Source organism: Symphalangus syndactylus, chromosome 1 (assembly GCF_028878055.3).
Source record: "Symphalangus syndactylus isolate Jambi chromosome 1, NHGRI_mSymSyn1-v2.1_pri, whole genome shotgun sequence".
Taxonomy (NCBI): Eukaryota; Metazoa; Chordata; class Mammalia; order Primates; family Hylobatidae; genus Symphalangus; species Symphalangus syndactylus.
This window is the reverse complement of record NC_072423.2, coordinates 66,706,448-66,726,605: the sequence shown is the minus strand read 5'-3', so window position 1 is coordinate 66,726,605 and position 20,158 is coordinate 66,706,448. Positions and strand designations below refer to the sequence as shown.

At 44.0% G+C, this 20,158-nt stretch overlaps 1 protein-coding gene across 3 annotated transcripts; it reads right to left on the bottom strand.

Moving 5' to 3' along the window:
* Positions 1–10,418: 10,418 nt before the first annotated feature.
* Positions 10,419–19,877, bottom strand: ADCYAP1 (adenylate cyclase activating polypeptide 1). Of its 3 annotated transcripts, XM_055236931.2 has the most exons (6): positions 18,045–19,877; positions 17,543–17,842; positions 17,111–17,221; positions 14,813–14,944; positions 14,239–14,337; positions 10,419–13,127 (listed from the first exon to the last, which is right to left on the bottom strand). In XM_055236931.2, exons 1-6 carry the CDS (start codon positions 18,230–18,232, stop codon positions 12,938–12,940), a joined length of 1,020 nt encoding a protein of 339 aa, XP_055092906.2. In that variant the 5' UTR covers positions 18,233–19,877; the 3' UTR covers positions 10,419–12,937. The 3 variants fall into 3 exon arrangements, with proteins under 3 accessions (XP_055092906.2, XP_063473953.1, XP_063473917.1); XM_063617883.1 differs by lacking the exon at positions 18,045–19,877 and having other exon boundaries at positions 17,543–17,980; XM_063617847.1 differs by lacking the exon at positions 18,045–19,877 and having other exon boundaries at positions 17,557–17,639.
* Positions 19,878–20,158: the final 281 nt, after the last annotated feature.

The following is a 20,158-nucleotide window of genomic DNA, read 5'->3' as shown; positions in this document are numbered from 1 at the left end:
GTTTCAGCTATGCAAGGTGAAAAAGTTCTATAGATGTGCTGTACAACATTGTGCTTACACTAAACAACACTGCACACACAGTACACTTAAAAATTTGTTGAGGGTATATCTCACGTTATGTTTTTAAACACAAATTTTAAACCTGATTATTCTCTACTGCATTGTAAATGGCAAACTGAATTGACTGTAAAATCATGTGCATGTCAAAAAAAATTACACACACACAATGAGGACAGAGTAAGAACAAATGAAAACAGAGTTCTGGTGTAGACCCAGGCTGGGTCTGCTATGCTCAGCATCCCTAAATCTAGAACCGGAGCCAGCTTCGTGGATGTATGAACCATACCCTATGCTCAGAACAGGCACACACTTGGTTTAATACTCTGCTGTTGCTATCTAGAAATTCTTAATAATTTTTTTAAAATTTTCATTTTGTACTGGGCTCCACAAAGTATGTGGCTAGTCCTTCCCAGAACTAATTGTATCTGTTCACACACATACATCGTTCATTCTATGTGACTGGAAATTTGTGGTGTCCAACCATTATTATATAATCTACACAAGATGGAGCAAATGTTATAAAATAAGAAAGTATGTCAGGATGTTAGACACAGGTGGTTTGCTAAAGGCTGCATTTGTAACCATACAAAGAAATTAAGCTGGGGGGTTGGGGCATTGTAATTGAGGGTGAAAGATATTTGGAAATCCCTTACTTTGGGCTTCCCTCTACCCAACAGGACCCAGGATGTACCTGTGGGCAGGCAAATTACCATTGCTACCCACCCAAGCACATCTCCCTCAAGGAATTGGGAAGACCTGGAAAGCCATGCTCATCAAATTTCCTCTAGCTCTAGCCTGGTGTCTCCTGATATTCTTTGCTAAAAATGGATCCTTTGTGCTTATCATAGTAATGGTGACTTCTAGAAAATGTAAGTGATGAATGCTCTTTTTTGCCAAGCCTCCAGCTCAGTTCGCTGAAGGAATTTTTCAGGATCATCAAAAGGAATCAGAAAAAACAGATGCTTTCAGAGACTTGAATTGAGTATCCTTGCAACAACCAGGCAATAAAGTTGAATGTAGTTTTTAGACAACTTAAATGAAAATGGAAAGTTAAGTCTGGTCTAAATGACTATTATCTATACAGAGATAATTTATTAAGAATGACTTAAAAATATATTTATTTCAAGGTATAATCAGACAAATCCTTACTGCCTCAGTTTGTTTAAGTTTTTCTTTTTAATCTTATAGTAGGATGCCTTTTGTAGTAATATCAGGGATATAAACTACTCATTAACACTAATTGTCAACTTTAACCTATTTAAAAAAAAGAGAGAGAGGTCCTTGCTTACTACATCTCAAACAAAGATCCCATAAGAAAAGACAGGATCCTGCACCAGGTGTGTTGGTTCATGATTATAAACCCAGCATTCTGAGAGGCACAGGCGGGAGGATTGCTTGAGCCCAGGAGTTCGAGACAAGACTGGGCAACATAGTGAGACCTCCTCTCTACAAAAAATAAGCAAACGTAGCTGGCCGTGGTGGCATATGCCTGTAGTCCCAGCTATTCAGGAGGCTGAGGTGGGAAGATCGCTTGAACCTGGGAGGTCAAGGCTTCAGTGAGCCACGATCATGCCAGTGCACTCCAGCTTGGGCAACAGAATAAGACCCTGGACCCTGTATCCAAAGACAAAAAGGAAAAACAAAGATCCTCTCTCCATTACTGAAAATATGCACTCATTAATTTATGAAAAATCTAGGGGCCTTGCTTTGGTAGTTTCAATCTCCTTTTTCATCACCTCTTCTACCAGGATGCCTAGGAATCAGCAGATTGAACTGGCTTGCATTTTTGTTTCTTCTCCTTCCTTCTCTCTATTTGAAGCACAATTAAATAATCTTATGATCAGAAGAGTCTGATAATGGGATCCTCAGCTCCTTACATAATTACAAAAGTTGTGTGAGCAAGATGTGCCCCCTACAAAATCACACTCTCAAGACAGGTTCTATCTAATTATGCTAAGAGCGTCATTTCTTTCCCCAGCTCATTCCACGACCAATCATCTGGCTTGCACATGTAAGAAAGTTTATGAGAATAAATAAATCAGACTACCTTTCCCTGATGAACCCTGTTTACACTCAAAGTGGACTAGCCAGAAGAGATCCTAGCAGGGGATAATCCAAGAATATCTGCATCTACAGGTGAGATGGAAAATTCCCAGCCACTCAAGAGAGTCTCGTGTCTGTTGTTTGAATGCCTTATTTTCTTTACCACTTCTCATCAAAGCTGACATTTTGGAACCACCCATGGCAATGTACAAGGACAAATATACTTGAGGTCTTTGAGTAATTCCAAGGAATTGGAGTTTTATATCGATGCCCTGCATTTTCTTAGAAAACAAATTCCTTTGGTCAATCTATAACTTTTGGTGAGCAACCTACTATCTGCAAGTTCTATGTTACCATTCCTGCCTGTCATTGGACAGCATAAAATTTATCACTGGTTTAGATCAGAAGATAACAAGAAAAATGTAAAGGAAAGCAATCCTTCAAAACTCAGACAACCTCAGCAAACATTTTCAGTATTCAAAAGAGTATGCTTTGACTTAATCATTCAACAAGTATTTGTTGTAGCCCAAATCCTTCCTAATATCTAATCAAAATCTTTCTATGCGGCTGGGCATGGTGGCTCATGCCTGTAATCCTAGCACTTTGGGAGGCCAAGATGGGTGGATCACTTGAGGTCAGGAGTTCGAGACCGGCCTGGCCAACATGGTGAAACCCCGTCTCTACTAATAATACAAAAATTAGCTGGGCACAGTGGCACATGCCTGTAATCCCAGCTACTTGGGAGGTTTAAGTACGAGAATCACTTGAACCCGGGAGGCAGAAGTTGCAGTAAGACAAGATCGCGCCACTGCACTCCAAAGTGAAATGGTGTCTCAAAAAAAAAAAAAAATCTTTCTATGCTATACCTTAAATTATATAAATCATATTTTTTTCATGTTGTCTGTGTGGTAGAGAACTATTTGCCAACTTTCATAGAATTAATTTCAATTCAACAAATAGTGATTTAGTGACCATTAAGTGCCAAATACTACAGGCTCTAAGAATAGGAAGTTGAATAATTATGGTCCTCTTCCTATCAGCAAAATACATGCATGCAGCTACATGCTAAACTAGGAGTATGAAGAAATGCAGCAGAAAAACAGAGAAAGGAGCTGGTCCTTCCCTGAAAGATCAGTAGCATTTCACTAGGAGGGCAAAGGGATAGAGCACTATTCTAGAGACAGGGGACCACAAACAAAAGATGATAGATAAGAGCAGGAAACTAGAGTGAAGAGAACTACTAAATACATGCTAAAGACTTTGGACTTCATCCAGTAAGCCACAGGAAGCCAGAAACATTTATCAAGCCAGCATAGGGTAGTCGAATGACCAGAGTCTTATTTTAGATCTGTCCGGAGGCAGAGAAGGCTGAACCGGGGGGAGTAACTAGAGCCAAGTTTTGAGAGGCTATTGCAAAAACAGCCAAAAGATTATGTGAATGTGGAGTTCTGCAGAAAATAGGATTGAAAAATCCTAAGATTTTGTGACCAATTAAATGAATGGAGTAATGGGGAGGAAAAGGAAGGGCACTCTGCAATACATCAGTTAAAAAGTGTGGTGGATATGATGCCAAAAACAAAGAGGAGGAATAAATGTGGATAATATTTTTATCTGGGAACATATAATCGGCCCTCCATATCCATGGGTTCTGCATCTGTGAATTCAACCAACTGCAAATGGAAATATTCCAAAAAATTACATGTGTATGAACATGTACAGACTTTTTTCTTGTCATTAATCCCTAAACAATAATGACTTTTAAACAGCATTTACATTGTATTAAGTATTATAAGTAATATAGAGATAATTTAAAAGGCCAGACACAGTGGCTCACACCTGTAATCCCAGCACTTTGGGAGGCTGAGGTGGGCAGATCACTTAGACCAGCCTGGCCAACATGGTGAAACCTGTATCTACTAAAAATACAAAAATTAGCCAGGTGTGGTGGCACATGCCTGTAGTCTCAGCTACTTGGGAGGCTGAGACACAAGAATCACTTGAACCTGGGAGGCGGAGATTGCAGTGAGCTGAGATTGCGCCACTGCACTCCAGCCTGGGCAGCAGAGTGAGACTGTCTCAGATAGATAGATAGACAGACAGACAGATAAAGTATACAGGAGGATATGCACAGGTTACATGCAAATGCCACACCATTTATATTAAGGACTTGAGCATCCACAGATTTTGGGTTCTGCAGGGGTCCTGGAATCAATTCCATGTGGATACTGAGGGATAATTGTATTGATTTTGGGTATTCACTGGATAGCCAGGTAAATATCTCAGTTGGGCATTTGAACTTTCTCCCAAGGTCTGTAAGATTGCAAGTCATCAAACCATCAGATCACAAAAGATAAGATTATCCAAGGTGAAAGTATAGCCCTAGGAGAAAGGGGGAAGGACAGAACTTGTGGCCATCTACCTTAAAGAAGGAAGAGGAGGCAATATAAAAGATTGAAAAAGAGGCAAAATGGTATGAGAGGGAAAAGACAAAAAGCCAAGTTCCAGGAACAAGTGAAAAGAAAGTTTTAGGAAAGAGGGAATGCTATAAAAAGATTATACAAGATGGGAACTGCAAAAATATTGCACTTGGCAAGTATGGGACAATTGAACATGAAGAAATTGCAATTAAGTGTTAGAGGAAATACAAACCTCAGGAAATCGAGGTGGGAATTTGAAGTGAAAAAACACATGGAGCTAGAGGAAAAGAAACTAGGGAAGTTTTGGTTTGTATTTGTTTGTGTTTGGAAAATCACAGGCAAAGTCAACAATGAGGTCACCCTGGCAGGATGGGCCAATGATACTGAAGGGTGAAGCAAGTAAGTACAGGAATAGAAAATAAGACTGATTAGCAATGAGTGCTTTATAGATCCTACAGACATAGGTAATCATAAATTTATAGTAAGAAAGGATCAAAACAGAGCCAAGATTTTTCTCAATAGCCTTCAGCAACCGGGAGAAAACACATGATTGGGTTGATCCAACTTTGAGGAGTGTTAACGTGAGTATGGCAAAAAAGGTCAGGGAGTGAAAAATGGTCAGTGGGGGCAGGCAGGGTCATTAAACTGATCTGGGGTGAGAGGAGAAACAGCGAAGAGATAAAGGGGCAGGGAGCCTGGGGAAATGGTGGGCAGGGCATCAGAAGACTGGAGCCTCGAGTGTGATTACAAGTTTCATGGGTGTTAGGGAATGACAGCAGTGACAGGATAGTAGTTTCTACTCAACAGAATTTCAAAAAATGTTTCAGAGAAGAGCAGTTCTAAGGTACTTGTGGTCCAAAGAAGTGGTACAGTTGGCAGCAAAAGATGGTGAGAGCTTCTCAAAGGATATTTCTTACTATAGTTAAAATCAGTGACTAGGGTTTGCTTCTAGGTGCTCTGAAATATTTTAATATTGAAACGTTAGAGTAAATTTTTAATGGAGGATGTGAAATCTTTGGAACACTCGGGTACTGGAACTTGTAAAGCTTCCTGTTGGCTGGAACCTCTGTAGACCACTCTTAAGTCTCTTCTGTGTTCTGAGAAAATCATACTAAGCCAGTTTGAGTTGGGTTTTCCACTACTTGAAATATGGATCCTAACGGATACTACAAATAACAAACCAAAAAAGAAAAAAACTGACTTAGGCAATGAAGGAGACTTACTGACTTATTTAACAGGAAACTTCAGAGGTAGTTCTGGCTTCAGGGTTGGTTTGATTCAGGGACTCAATGATGTCATCAGGAACCTGCCTTTTCCTGTTACTCCTCTGTGTCTTCCATGGTGACAGGACCACTGTGAGGTTGGCTTCTTATATGGTGCACTACATTACACACCACATCATTCCAGAGAAAAGAAAGGACTTCTTTTCCAGAAGCATCAAAAAAAAATTCCTCTCTGACCCCACTATTCTAAAATGGATCACATGCCATGCCAGGAACTGTGGCTAGGAGATGCAATTATCCTGATTAGTTATATTTAAAAGTGGGGAGTTATTGTCCCCATAAAATCCATACCCTGCATGAGGTAGTTATAGTTAACCAAGCAAAAATCAGGGTAGTTAACAAGGGAAAGGGAAATACACATAGATACACATCATACTATTTTCTTTGTGGTTTATAGGCAATATTCCTCTCTGACTTAGGATTCTGTAATATACAGCAAAGGCATAATTAAGAAAAAATTTAACTTGGACCAGATGACATCACCTACTATAATGCTAAACTGTTAAAAAAAGTATTTTTTCATTATGTTCTTTTTCCTGTCTATGAACTCATGTTTCAAATTACATTTCACTTGATGGGGGAAGTTTCTTTGGCAGCTGTAGATAACTGCTCTGTTAATTATCACTTTGAGAGCAGTCCAGTTCCCAGTCTGCCTCTCAAGTTATCCCTTTTCCTGTATTCGAGAAAAAAGGTACCATTGTCTTGAAGCATAAGGTGAATTCTCTTTTAGTTTGAAAATAAGACTCTTCTTTTTTCTATGAGAATGAAAAAAATAAATGCCTGTGTGGCTTGAATCTATTACAGCCTTTTGGCTGTATGTGAATTTGGACTTCAGTTTATCTTAACTAATAGAAACATACTAATTTAGCATTCTTTTCTATGTAGCTTTTCCTGGAGGTAGATCTAGTTTGATTCATGATGCCCATCTAATTGATAAGTTAATTTTTCAGATCTTTGGCTCTTCCACACCAAAAAAAAAAGGGGAGGGAGAAGAAAGTTAATTTTACCCCTGTATATGCTTTGCAGTTGTCCTGTTACAACAAGGGAGAAATATCATGGTGAATTCTACAGGCCCACTGGTTATTCCAATCACTTAGAAAAGATATTTCTTATGTTCCCAGAAGTGTGTTGGCATTAAAGTGCAATGTATTGTCCACACCCTCTAGGAGGTCATCCAGTGGGAAGACAAGCCATGCTCTTACGAAACAGGGAACTGGACAGAGCAGTGTGGAATTAAAAGTCAGAAAGGGAATACAGAAAGGGCAATACAGAGTATAATGGTCATGGAAAAACAGTGCAGGTTCTCAGGGAAGGGGAGTGAAGATGATTGTGACTCTGAGAGGCTAAAGCAGATGCATAGGAAAGGAGAGCTTGAGTTGGACCTTACAGAATATTGAGGTTGGGTGGGAAGAGAAAGGACATTGTGGTCATGGGGGTATTGTTGGGAGCTGATAGGGAGTATTTGCGTTTCCAAAACTGATAAGAACCTGTTTTTTTAAAGAAGAAGGATTGGCCTGGAGCAGTGGCTCACGCCTGTAATCCCAGCACTTTAGGAGGCCAAGGTGAGTGGATCACTTGAGGTCAGGAGTTCAAGACCAGCCTGGCCAAAATGATGAAACCTCATCTCTACTAAAAATAAAAAAATTAGGCAGGTGTGGTGGCATACACCTGTATTCCCAGCTACTCAGGAGGCTGAGGCAGGAAAATCACTTGAACCTGGAAGGTGGAAGCTGCAGTGAGCTGAGCCACTGCACTCCAGCCTAGGCGACAAAAGCGAAACTTCATCTAAAAAAAAAAAAAAAAAAAAAGGCCAGGCACACACGGTGGCTCAAGCCTGTAATCCCAGCACTTTGGGAGGTCAAGGTGGGTGGATCATCTGAGGTCAAGAGTTCAAGACCAGCCTGGCCAACACAGTGAAACCCCGTCTCTACTAAAAATACAAAAATTAGCCGGGCGCGTTGGCATGCACCTATAATCCCAGCTACTCAGGAGGCTGAGACAGGAGAATCGCTTAAACCCAGGAGGCAGAGGTTGCAGTGAGCCGAGATCGTGCCACTGCACTCCAGCCTGGGCAACAGAGTAAGACCCTTTCTCAAAACAAAAAAAAAAAAAAAAAAAGAGGAAGGATAGTGTTGAAGAACAGAGAGGTAAAATTGACTACTGATTACCTTAAACCCTTTAATCCTTTGACAATGGAAGCTACTCTGGAACATCTGATCAGAGGGACATGATACTAAGGTGGAGCTAAAACTATGTGGTTGCAAGGGAAGTGACCAGGATGACCAACTACAAACCAATATAAGAATCCAGCAGTGATGCAATCTGCAGCAGCAGGGGCAGCTGGCATCTCCCTTCTACAAAAAAGGGTGGCAACAAAAGAGAAGAGGGATGACTTGATCTTGGCTTCCAGTCTTGTGATCATGTGAACAGTAGGGTTGGGTTGAAGGTCATAGTGAGCCATCCAAGAGAAACCATCTTGTAAACAGTTGGGGAGCGGTAAATACATTCAAACCAAATTGGGATATAATGCAATTGGAAGTTGACTTCTGGATCCCCAGAATTTTGGCCAGCTAGCTGCACAAGTTCTCTTCATTATAGCCATAATCTCTTAGTCCTGTGATTGAATATTTTGGACCTGACTTAGGGGATCACTCTCCTTCCGCAAGCTCCTGTAGGAGAGGCCCAACCAGACTGTACAAGTAAAATAATGCTAACTAGTAGCTTTAGTGACCTAAAGGAAATACTGAAATTGTCAAAGAGCTTAATATCCAGATATCTTGGAAGAATATGGCACAGTGATGTTTTTATTACTGTATGCAGGTAACATGACCTTTTGCTTATTTCATATGAAAAAAACATTCAGACCAGCACATATGTATGCCTACATATGTCACCAATTCTAAATCTAGGCAGTCTCAAATTTTAGTGCACAGTAATCTAGGGTTTTTATTTAAAATGCAGATTCACTGGATCTGGCAGAGCCCTACAATTTTGCATTAAGCCCCCCCTAGATGATCACATTTCAGAAAAACATTCTGAAAAAAATACTGAGCTCGCAGTTGTTAGTCAAGCTCCCTCGACCAGTGCAGTGGCCCATTTCAGGTGTTCAATAAGTGTGCGTTGTATTGAATAAGTGTGTTCTCAGCCCTAACAGCATTAAGGCACCTATCACAGCTTCTTGAATACCCAAATATATCAAGTCTGCCTTTAAAAAGATGTAATTTGAGTTATCACCGAAGATAATATAGCAAGTTGCTAAATACATGAAATTCACTTGAAGTCAGCCAAGTCTGGGGTTTATTTTTATGTTCTTGACAAGTCATTAGCCTAGCCCCAACCAAATAAATTCTTCTTCATTTTTCCATTTACCACACTATAACTTCAAGGACAAAGAGGGGCAGTTAAAGATGGAGAAGAAAAAATCCTTATCCAATAAAATCAAATGCAAATATGAACTGTACTGGATTCATTTTTTCACTGACTACAAATGGGATTTCTAGACTGTGGGCTCCTCCCTATTTGATTCTAGGCCTTAAATACTGAGCTAAATTCTGAAGATAATTTTAGAATCTTCACTTTAGATAACTTTAGAATCTTCACTCATCCTTTAAATCTATTGTGACATATTTATTGATTTCCTAATTGAGACCATTAATTTTTAGGATGAAACTCTGGCATTTTAAATTAAATGGTATGTCACTTATTGTGTGACTTTCTATACATTTTCTAAGCCAGAAATAGTCAAGGGCGCCAAAACACACACTACTACGGAATTTGAGGGAATTTCATATGAAAGCTTTGCCCTAAAGTTTGTAAATATGAACTAAGAAAGCATATAATCCACAAATGACTTCTTGTGTTTCATCCTGGGCTTCAAAGTACATTTTCTTTTAAAGGCATCTAATTAACTCTTTACTTACTCATGTTCATGTTCCTTCTACCTAAAGCATTTTAATCAGAGACAGTTGTTTGTATGTCTCTAAACACATTTTAAAACCTCCAAAACTGATTATTTAGATCATTTTATACAAAATTTTATCAAGACAAGTTTAGTCTGCAGAGTTACTTGTATAAGAACAATGTTAGATCCCTATTTTAGGCTAGGTGTGGTGGCTGACGCCTGTAATCCCAGCACTTTGGGAGGCTGAGGTGGGAGCATCGCTTGAGCAAGACCAGCCTGGGCAACATAGTGAGACCTGGCCACTAAAATAAAAAATAAAAGAACAATGTTAGATCGCTATTTTAGATGTGTAACTAATGCTCCAGCATTGTCTCCCACTACTACCTAGTAACTTTTGAATATTGAGCAAAGCATATACACACTAGAGGATGGAAATTAATCTAAATTGTGTGTCTTATAATGTTGCAACATTGTGCCTGTTTATGAGCTTAAAACCTTCTTAGGCATCTCCATCCGAGTAGCTACTTTGAATTTTTAGCAGAATCCAGTTGCCCATCAATTATTAAAGTGCAGTTCATGAAAATACAAGGATGATTAGATAGATATATATTCCAGACATAAAAAAATCTTATGGTTGCTAAAGAAATATAATACTTTAAGAGATTTTAAAGTAGTTATTTCCTGAATGTCTTTTTTCCCAAACATTAGACCAAGTTGCATTGTTTACAAAAATTTATTCATACAAATTTTACACACTTTATATAACAGTTATCAAAGTCCTAGTTAGAGATATCATGTGTGTAATAATACTTGGTTAAGGTGTTTTTATAATCAGTTGCACACAAAATAAGAGCTTCAAGACTAACATCTACCTAAATTATCACTATATCATAAATCTGCTTCAGTTTAGTAAGGCTCTTGGCATTTCTAAAAAGTATACAAAAGATTAAACTGGGTGATCACTGTAAAATGCTTGCAACTAGCCACGGGAACACTAAATTAGACTTCATAAATAAAAGGTTAACTAGAGCCCTATTTCACCACTAACAGCTGACACAAATACAGAAAACTCTGCCCATTATCCAAGAAACAAATAATTAAGACTAAAATGCAAGCTGATGTGTTGCAGCATTGTAGGGCCACTAAATAGCCATCTGTGATTCGTGGCAATTTAAAAGGCGAAGAAAGGCACTAAAGCTGCAAACTGCATCCCGTGTCACATTGCCTGAGGAGACTGTGGAATTAAAGGAAGATTGATCCTATACACAGGACTCAGGCATAGACCGAATGCCTCTATTTTCACTATTTGCAATGTGATCTCCTGGCAGCATCCATCCCGCCTGGGAATGCAAATCCAATTCTGTTTTCTTTGATTTATGACTTCATACTGATCAAATCCATAAGGGAAAAGGAAAGGTCCTTTAAACTTTACAAGCTAACGTTTAATCTTTCCTTGTTCTTTTTTCTTCTTCTTCTTCATCTTCTTTTTTCAAAACATAAAAAAATAAAAAATAAACTTGTGCCTGAAATTTGGGAGACTGGCTGGCTGGTTTGTCTGTTGCTGCTCAATCTGATTGCTGGGTGAAGGTTCTTTTGTTTATAAAGATTACTCTATATGTTCAAAGAATTGACAGGAAACAGACATGCTTTCTTTAGCCAAAGAAAGGATACAAGGGTAGGTTCTCAGGGTCTGTTGGAGCTTGCTTACCTCACTCTTGACCACAGATATAAGATAGTACTCATACATATGAAGAAGAGGATTAAATGATTTATCAGTTAGCAAAACTGAGCAACATGTGAACACTACACATTCTAATATGACAAAGGTTGGTTTTATGAAATAAATTTTACTAAGCAATAAGCAATAATGTAGAAAAATACATTTTACCTACAAACTCAATAAACAAGAAACAAAGGGTTCATATTTAGTGCATAATTACTTATTAGTAGCTACACAGGGGTTCCTAAAATTTACAATAAGTGCCTGCATCAAACAGAAAAAAGTGAGAAGCATTCACAAGTTTAAGAGAAGTGAATGAAAAATGGTAAACAGTACTTAAACAGTGCAGGAGGGTAGGAAGGAGAGGTCTCCATAAAACCACAAAGGAAAAGGGTAGCTCCTACAGAGCAGGTTTCAAAGGAGAGAGAGGATCCTAGCCATTTCACAAGATGAGAAGCATGGACAGCACTGGAGAAAAACACATTGTACTTTGCATCCATTTCCAATACCCAGCGCCCAAAGTCAGGACCATTGGGACTGGACTTGCCCTCAGCTTCCCAGACCTGGGGCAACCTCAAACCAGTCCCTTTCCAGGGTCCTCCTCCTACCACCTCAGGCTCTGCCTCTTCCAGTATACCTCTATGTCCTTCAGTTTGTTCCAATTGCCCTAATTTGGGGATATTAGATTCCCTGGCAACTCAGGAAGTACAGAAAAGACAGCGGTCTAACGAAGCCGCCCTTTTCTGTACAGTTCCTCAACGCTTCTCCTAGGGAGAGGCGTGAATTCTGGGGAGAAGCACAATTTGGATCGAGCTGTTGCTTTATCAGGAGAATTTTCTTCTGGGCTGAGAGTCTGAAGAGAGACAACTACACATAAAAGGAGAATCAAAGAAAGCAGAAATATTGGAATTGCCACCCAGCCAGGGGGACAGTGCCCAGTTGAGTTAGGCTGGGATTAAAGCAGCCTGCCCCAGAGACTCACTGGGAAAGAATGCCCTTTAGCAATTCTCCATATCATTACCGCAAAGTCTCCCTGGAGCAGGGCATCATTGTTTATGTACAGTAGCAAATGTTCAGTAGGAATATCTTCAGGCCTGTCATGGATAAAAATACTATCCTTTTAATTCCAGTTTACAAAAATAGGAGTAATATTCAAAACAATGATTGTCTATTTTTCTATTTATTTTTATAAAAACATAAACAGCTCAGGCGAATTTTCAATCCTTGTGCACGCTTTGTATGAACTTCTCTCTATACTTATATATATATATATATTCTTTATATATATTTATAATATATATCAATAATTGGTCCACAAAGTATATCTGTGCATTCTCTAGTGCTTTGTAAAAAGAAAAACAATATTATTATCAAAATATTCATTTAATGGCTTTACTTCATTACGTAAATACATGTTTGGATAGAACACACGAGTGATGACTGTTCAGTCAGTTTGGAAAACGACTTTTCATTGCGTCAGGGCTGTATACACAGGGTAGCTGGTAACTCATCGCTACAAATAAGCTATTCGGCGTCCTTTGTTTTTAACCCTTTGTTTATACCTTTTCCCTAGGACGGCCGCCAAGTATTTCTTGACAGCCATTTGTTTCCGGTAGCGGCTGTAGCTGTCGGTGAAGATTCCGTCCGAGTGGCGCTTGGAGAGCGGCTCCGCGTCGTCCTCCGCGCCGCCGCCTAGGCTCCCACTGCAAGCAAAGGGGTCGGGAAGAGGGTGGCGGGGCGGGAGACACAGGTTCAATCGCTGCGGGGAGCAGGCGGGCCCCACCCCACGCGGGAGCCTTCGGGGAGGGCCCGGGGCTCGCACTGCCCACCGCACCGCCTCCCTCTGCCAGGAAGCAGCCGTAGGGAGGGCTGAGATGGAAGCCCCTCGATGCCTCCCTCCCCACCCAGGATTTCCTGGCATGAAACCCTACAGAGGGGGCCCGGGATAAGATCCGGGCAGACGACAAGCGCTTTAAGCCTAACCTTTCTCCCAACGCTGCCCCTTGAGATTTGACCATTCGTATGTTTGCGCTAAATTGTCCTCACTGTTCCTCTCACCCCCGACATAAACAGGAAATAACCAGAGAGCCCTAAATATGCCAGGCTGGCTGCTGCCCTGGAGTTTGCATCGATCCTGCAATTCCTAGTCAAATATGAACACTCGTCTCCCTCCTCACGCCAAGTTGAAAAACGTGATAATAATATAAGTCGACAGGCTGTAGGCAATATTTTTCACTGCATGAATTATTCATGGCGAAAATGTAATCTGTTTTCCCAGGGGTTTTATTAAAATGTTGCCTTCTGCTGAGATACGCTTCACGCAAGCCCTATGCTCTCAGTTTCTCTGGCGTGAGCAAAACTGTTTGGTTCCGTAAGTGTCCAAATTTGGCTATTTATTATTTCGATTTGAATTTTCAGTAAATACAACCACCCCTTTCCCCTCCCCCAAAAAGAGTCATGCTTAGAGGAAATTATAGCAAAACCTCCCTGGAAGCTTGAAGGTTTTGAATGACTGACAGGTTTGGTTTGGTTTCTCTTTCTTTTCATTCAAAACGGATCAAACTCCCTGGCTCGCGTTCCCTTTTTCCCTCTTCCAGAGCTCTCTGGGCAAATTTAAAGTGCCACTTCAAAATCTCCGACTGCGACCCGTGGCCGGTACCCACCCCAGACCCTGGGGCGCAGACTCACCCTGGCCCCCACGTGCACGCAGTGCCGCGGAAGCCGCGCCTCCCGCCCTGCGCGCGCCCCGCACAGGCACCCACCCCGGCGCGCGCGAGCCACCCTGCGCGGGTTAATCCTTCCACAAACTCTTACCCCACGCCCTTGGCCACAAGCGACTGCAGGTACTTCCTGGCGGACAGCTGGTCCAGCACTTTGCGGTAGGCCTTGTTAAGGATCCCGTGGGCGACATCTCTAACGGGGAGGCAAAGTGCGCGCCCAGGGTCACTGAGTCTGTCCCCAGGTGGCCTCTAGAGACCCCCTTGCTGGGAGAGCGCCCCCTCGGCGGCCAGGGAGGCTGACAGATAAACCTCCAGAGGCACAGAACTCGCGAATAACTCGCGGGAGGATCTCGAGAGTAACTGCTAGGATCGAGAGCTAGTCCTGGCTCTAGGAATGGCAGATGTGGAATGTGGGTCCCTTGACCCCACTCACTGCCACTCTTTGGGCCACAGCCCCCTCGGTCCCCACGCGGCCCTCAGGTCCACACAGACCAGCCCGCTGCTAATTTTCTGTCGCTGCAATAGGATCGGGCCAGGGAGAGGACAGGCTTGAGGACTTTCATGGGAAAAAAAAAAAAAAATCCTCGGTGGGTCACCAGACTACCCCTCCCGTCACCGCAGTCCCGAGCTCCCAGCCGCGGGTGTACGCGAGGCCGCGCGAATCTCACCTTCTCTCAGCCGGGTAGTACAATGCGGAGGCGTCGCGCAGCGCGGAGGCGGGGCTCCCTGCGCCCGGCGACGCCAAGTCATAGAAGTCTTGCAGCGGGTTTCCGTCCTCGTCGTACGCCTCTTCCTCTGGCCTGCGGGGTGGCCGGGGACAGAAGGAGTGGTCAGTACAAGTTCCTCTCCAGCTCTGCGAGGATCCAAAGAAAGGGGCTCGCACTGATTTTCACAGTTGATAAAAGTCCTCCGCTGAGAATTGTCTTTTCTCCCAGGACTGGGGGTGGGAGCAGAGGTAAGGAGGAGGGAACCACACCCAACCATTCCTACCCGGCCAGGCGGCTCGCCCACCCCCTCCTTTCGCGGGTAAAACGTCGTCCTGCGGGCCACGGCCTCAACAAGCACTGAGAAACCGACGCGTCTCCGCCGATCGCGCACACCTGTCTACCGAAAAGGACCGCCCCCCTCCCCGCCTGGCTCCCGAGCCTCCCCAAAGCAGCAACGGGCGGGGACGAGAAAGGCCCTAGGAGACTAGGAGCTGACCCACGCGAAGACCCGAATGGGGAGGCCCAGAAAGCAAAGGAGTGGCTGGGTGGGGTGTGCGGCGGCCAACTCCTCAGCCACCCCCATCCCAGCCTCCGAGCCCAGGGGAGCCCTTCCCCGAGCAGATGTAGGTCACGGAGAACCTCGGTTTCTATTTTGGGCAGAAGAGGATCTGGCAGGAACATGAATAATAAATGCCCCTAAACTTAGCCAGTTTGGCGGCGGCTCAGACTGTGGCGTGTCCGCACCCTCCGGTGCTTCTCGCCCGGAGAAAGTGCCAGGCACACGGGAATTTGAAAATAGCTGAGGGTGAAACGAGGGTGTTTTAAGGCCACTAAACGAATAGTTCGCGCTAATCTGTTATCCATGGCGGGGCCCCATCTCAACCCCAGAGCAGAAGGAGGGGGACCGAGACCCAGCAAGTGCCTGGGGACTTCGCAGTCGCCCTCGTCTACAGCCTCCGTTCTTGACATAGGACGGGTAGAGATGGGTTAAAACAAATCCCTCTCGCTTTGGACCCCTGGAGAGACTTGGAATGCAGCCAGCGCTAGTAGCACTCTCTAGGCGCGGTTGGAGTCGTACTTCGTTACTTCACTCGCCTTTTCTCTATCCTTGGAGAGGCCGGGGCAAGGCAAGCACATCACTCCGCACGCCTCGCACCCAGCCTTTGCTCGGCGATGCGCCTCAGCCCTGGCCCAGGTACCCCGAACCCTGGGGTCTTTCTGGATATTGCCCTGCCTCGAGCCCAGATGCTGGAATCCTAATACAGAAGCCAGAACCCATCTCTCCGTCCAAATCAATGATCAGCGGCCCCCCAAAGCTAATGTTCCTGGGCGCGGCTCGGAGAAGGCAGCTTCGCAGGCAGAACGCGCGCTCCTCGCTGCCCCAGGCGCCGCGGGTTCGGACCCTCCTCTGCCCAGGGCTCATCCACAGTCCAGCACATCGGCCCGCGACTCTGGGGCTGCCTCCGGAAACCTGGGCAGCGCCTGCCGATTAGAAACCCGGGGTTAAGAAAAAAGCCAAGGTTCCTCCATCCTGGGCCAGGCAGGGCTGCTCTCCCGGTCCTGCCTGCCTGCTGGCTTTCCCTTTCTCCTCCTTTGCGTCTGTTTTTCCCCCTCCTTCGCAGTCTCGTTCTTGTTCTTCGCTCTCTTAAGTCGCTATTCCTCTATCACACCGGGCCAACACCCTCCCCACAGCACGCCCCCCAAGACAGCCTGGGATTCAAAATGCAGTTGGAACACGGATCACTTGAAAGAAAGCTCTTCAGGGGAAAGAATTGGAATGAAATGAAGAGAAAGGGTGGAGGAGAGAGAGAGAGACCCCACCCGGATAGTCCAGAACAAGCGGTAACAAAGCAAAGTCCCAGGGAGCTTCACGCTCAACCCCCGGCCAGGCTCCAGAGCTGAAGTTCTCCTAATTCATCCTAAGAATAGGTAAAAGAAACCAAGCTAGGGGCCATGCCCTGCCCCCATCCTGCGGGCCAGGTTGGGGGAGGGGGGATTCTCCAGCGGCCAGAAGCTCACTGGCTCTGCCCGGGACCCTGAGCTGCCTAGGGCTGGGGGAGGGGTCCGAGCCGTCGCGAAGCCTGCCAGACCCCCGGCTAGAATGGGCCGCTGTCCAGCCAAGGCTGGCGGAGGCGCACTGGGGACGCAGAGGGCGATGCTAGTAGTCTGGACCCAAAGGACTGCAGGAAGGAGACCGTGAGGAAGTGTCTGTGACTGGGAAGCCCCAGCTCCTGCTTGGGCCGGGCAGCCAGCACCTACCTGATCCCGAGGAACCGGAGTCCGGCGGCGGCAGGTGAGCTGTAGACGCTGCTGTGCATGATTATCCCATAGACCAGCAGGGCCAGCCTCGCTCCGCTACACATGGTCATTCTGCGCAGGATGGGAAAGAGGACACACAGCTGTGAGAACGCCCCTGGCCTTCCACCCTCCAACCCCAAAAAACTCCCGAAGCTGGGGGAGGGACGGAGCGAAGCCCCGGCTCCCTGTGTTGAACACCACTTAGCGACAGCCGGCGCGCGCCCTGCCACTTCTGGCTTGCTATAGTTAGAAAAATATATATATGCATATACCCGGCGCCCAATAACTAGCCAGACCTGGTTGAAGGAAAGCTAACTACCCTGACGCGATGCCAAGTGAAAGAATCAGCAGTCGAGTGAGTCGGTCGGTTTGGTAAGATTTTCTTTCCCTTACCCTTCAACTCTTACCGCTGTCAGGAGACGGTGTGCTGCCAAGTAGGACGGCGGGCAAAGGGCTTCTTCAAGTTTCTGCGCTGGAGTCACAACCCGAGAGGCATCACCGTCTGGCGTTGGTGTCTGAGCAGAAGCCGCAGGAACGAGCAGGAGCAGCAGGAGGAGCTGCAGGACTTGTTTGCCGAGGCTCGTGTTCTGTTCAAAAGTTTGTAGACGCGCAGAACTAGGAAGGAGCGTGACACGGAGAGAAGGGGGAGAAGAGAGAGAGACAGAAGAAAGAAAGAGGGGGCGAGGAGGTAAAGGGCGGAGGAGCAAAGTGGCCGTAAGTCCACCCGGAGGAAGAAGCAAGCGACTAAGGAAAAGAGGGAAAGTCAGAAAAGAAGGGGAGGAAGGAAAGGGAGAGGGCGTGTGGCCAGCCGGCCTTTGTAGGAGCCGCCGGTCAGGCAGCTGCTAGGGTCAGCAGCGCCTTCTCTGCTCCGAGGTCTCTCTGTCTGCCTCTGAAACTGCGGCTTCTTCTGCTGCTGCCGGTGGTTACAGAGATGACCGGCCTTCTGCTCGTATTTATCTGTGCAGTTAGCAAAAATCTATCCGAACATGGTTTTTGGAGAGCCCTCTTTGTCAACATCTGTCTGCCTGTTGCCTTTAAGTACAGAATATTTTGTTGCACTGTTGCGCTCCGATTTTTATTCATGAAATGACTTCCCTTTTTTTTTCAGTCACGTAATGATCGGGTATCAGAAAAAGACGTCAGCATCCTAGTCCCTCAAGGAACATATTAACTATTCTGTGCTGTCCTCCTGGATGATAAGATCCGGAGTCATCGACTTCTCATAAACACCTTTCACTCATACAATCCAATTTTTAAGAAGTCCAATTATTTTGATGGTTTTCAATTTCACCCATTTCTCAAGGACAGGTAAAGAATTTTTAGAATTTTGAGGATGACAAAAGTTATGTTTTTAACTATATAATTACGATTTCTCTTTACTTTTTCATCAAGCCCCACCAATCAGAGCTCTGGTCTCTGGAATTAAGCATCATCAAGCTCTCCTATTAATAAATTTAATTTAGATCTCCTAATTTCTTGCGTATGTTCTTTCAGATAGACCATTAAATGTGGAAGTCGTTTTGTTTTTAGAGGGAAGTCTTGGAGGATTTTCAGTAAATCTCTCCTGAGTCTGGCTGCCGTTGACAGTCGGGCTATGAGTAGATTGATGAGAGCTCATGCTGCCTCCGGAGCGCGGCCTGCGGAGCTGTCCAGACTCCGGGTGCTGAAGTGTAGGGTAACAGATGCTACAAACGTTGAAAATTGCCACTGGTTTAAATTTTCACCAGAGCCTCTAAATTTGAAGATTTGGCAGTAGTGCTATTAACGTGGCGATTCATTGCCTAAATCACCCCCACCGTTTAGATACATCCTTTCCCCCTTGTAGCGTCCATAAATGCCCTAATGCTGAGAATGCTCTCCATCCCTGCCTGGATTTGAGGAAAAAGCGTTCTGTCCCCCGTTAGTCCTGGCTTTTGGATCTCTAGACTGGCTGTTTGGCTACTTTCACACCTTCTGTGGCTCTTACAGATTTTAAAAATTGATGTTGTGAAATTGTGTTTTCCACCAGAAATGAAATTTTAAGAATTTTGGGGTGAGAAATATGTTTTTCCACTTCGTTTACAACTTGAGCTCTGTTTGGGAAACAGACAGACTGGGAAAGCATGAGGGTTCCCAGTACAAATTCACCTGATAAAGGTTTCTAACAAGAATCCCTCTGCTGGAAACAGTTAATTTTTTTAACTGAAAATGATGTGGGAAGAGGAAAGCAATAAGGGAAGACCATATCCACCCAGAGGCTTCCAATTTCCTGGTAATTGAAGAAGGTTCATATATTTCTACTCCAGTAAGAGAACTCGGGTCTATTTCTTAAAAAAAAAAAAAAAAAAGAAGAAGAAGAAAAAAAGAAAGAAAGAAAGAAAGAAAGAAAGAAAGAAAGAAAGAAAGAAAGAAAGAAAATAGAGCCATCAATAACCATTAGAGTGCATTTCAATTATTTGGATCTTACACAAAAATTAGGGGAAATTTCAGTTTAGTGGGAGGGTTTCCTGTTACTATGATTTGGATCTAACATTTAAATAAGCTATATTAGTTCTGCATGCTTTTTCCAAGATATTATGTTTCTCCTTCTAAATGCTGTTCCCGCTCTTATTTGAGATTTAATACTTCCTCCTTCTTAAAAAAAACTAAGTTTTGCTTATTCCTGGCCATGAATGACCGAAAACTGTCTGCTTCCTCTTAGTTTATTCCTGGCTGTGCTTCAGATTTTCTGACTTCAATAAAGCTTCAAACCACATCTACATGGGAATATGTCTCTTTTTCTCTGATACATATGTTCACTGATTTATGTTGGACTGTTTACATGCGTGTGTTTCGTGTTCAGCTCTGCCTCTGCAGCAAGCTCGCACACAAAGAGCCTGTGGTGAACACTACCAGATAATCAAGCAGAGACGTCTTTCTTACTAAAGCGCCTAAAGCTATTCCCCACTGTGGCTTTCCTGTCTTCCGCCTTGCTTCACGTCAAAGGTGAACCCCATTAAAATCCTTACTCTTTCCTCCCACACGAATTCT

Bases quoted from the DNA above. Each gene is read 5' to 3' on its own strand.
- ADCYAP1 (XM_055236931.2), bottom strand. From the start codon at position 18,232: ATGAATAAAAATCGGAGCGCAACAGTGCAACAAAATATTCTGTACTTA. The intron at 17,843-18,044 runs TTTCAGAGGCAG...GCTCCTCCGCCC, and splicing joins AGCAGCAGAAGAAGCCGCAG to TTTACCTCCTCGCCCCCTCT. The intron at 13,128-14,238 runs GTAAGAGTTTGT...CTTTGCTTGCAG, and splicing joins CTTGTGGCCAAGGGCGTGGG to TGGGAGCCTAGGCGGCGGCG.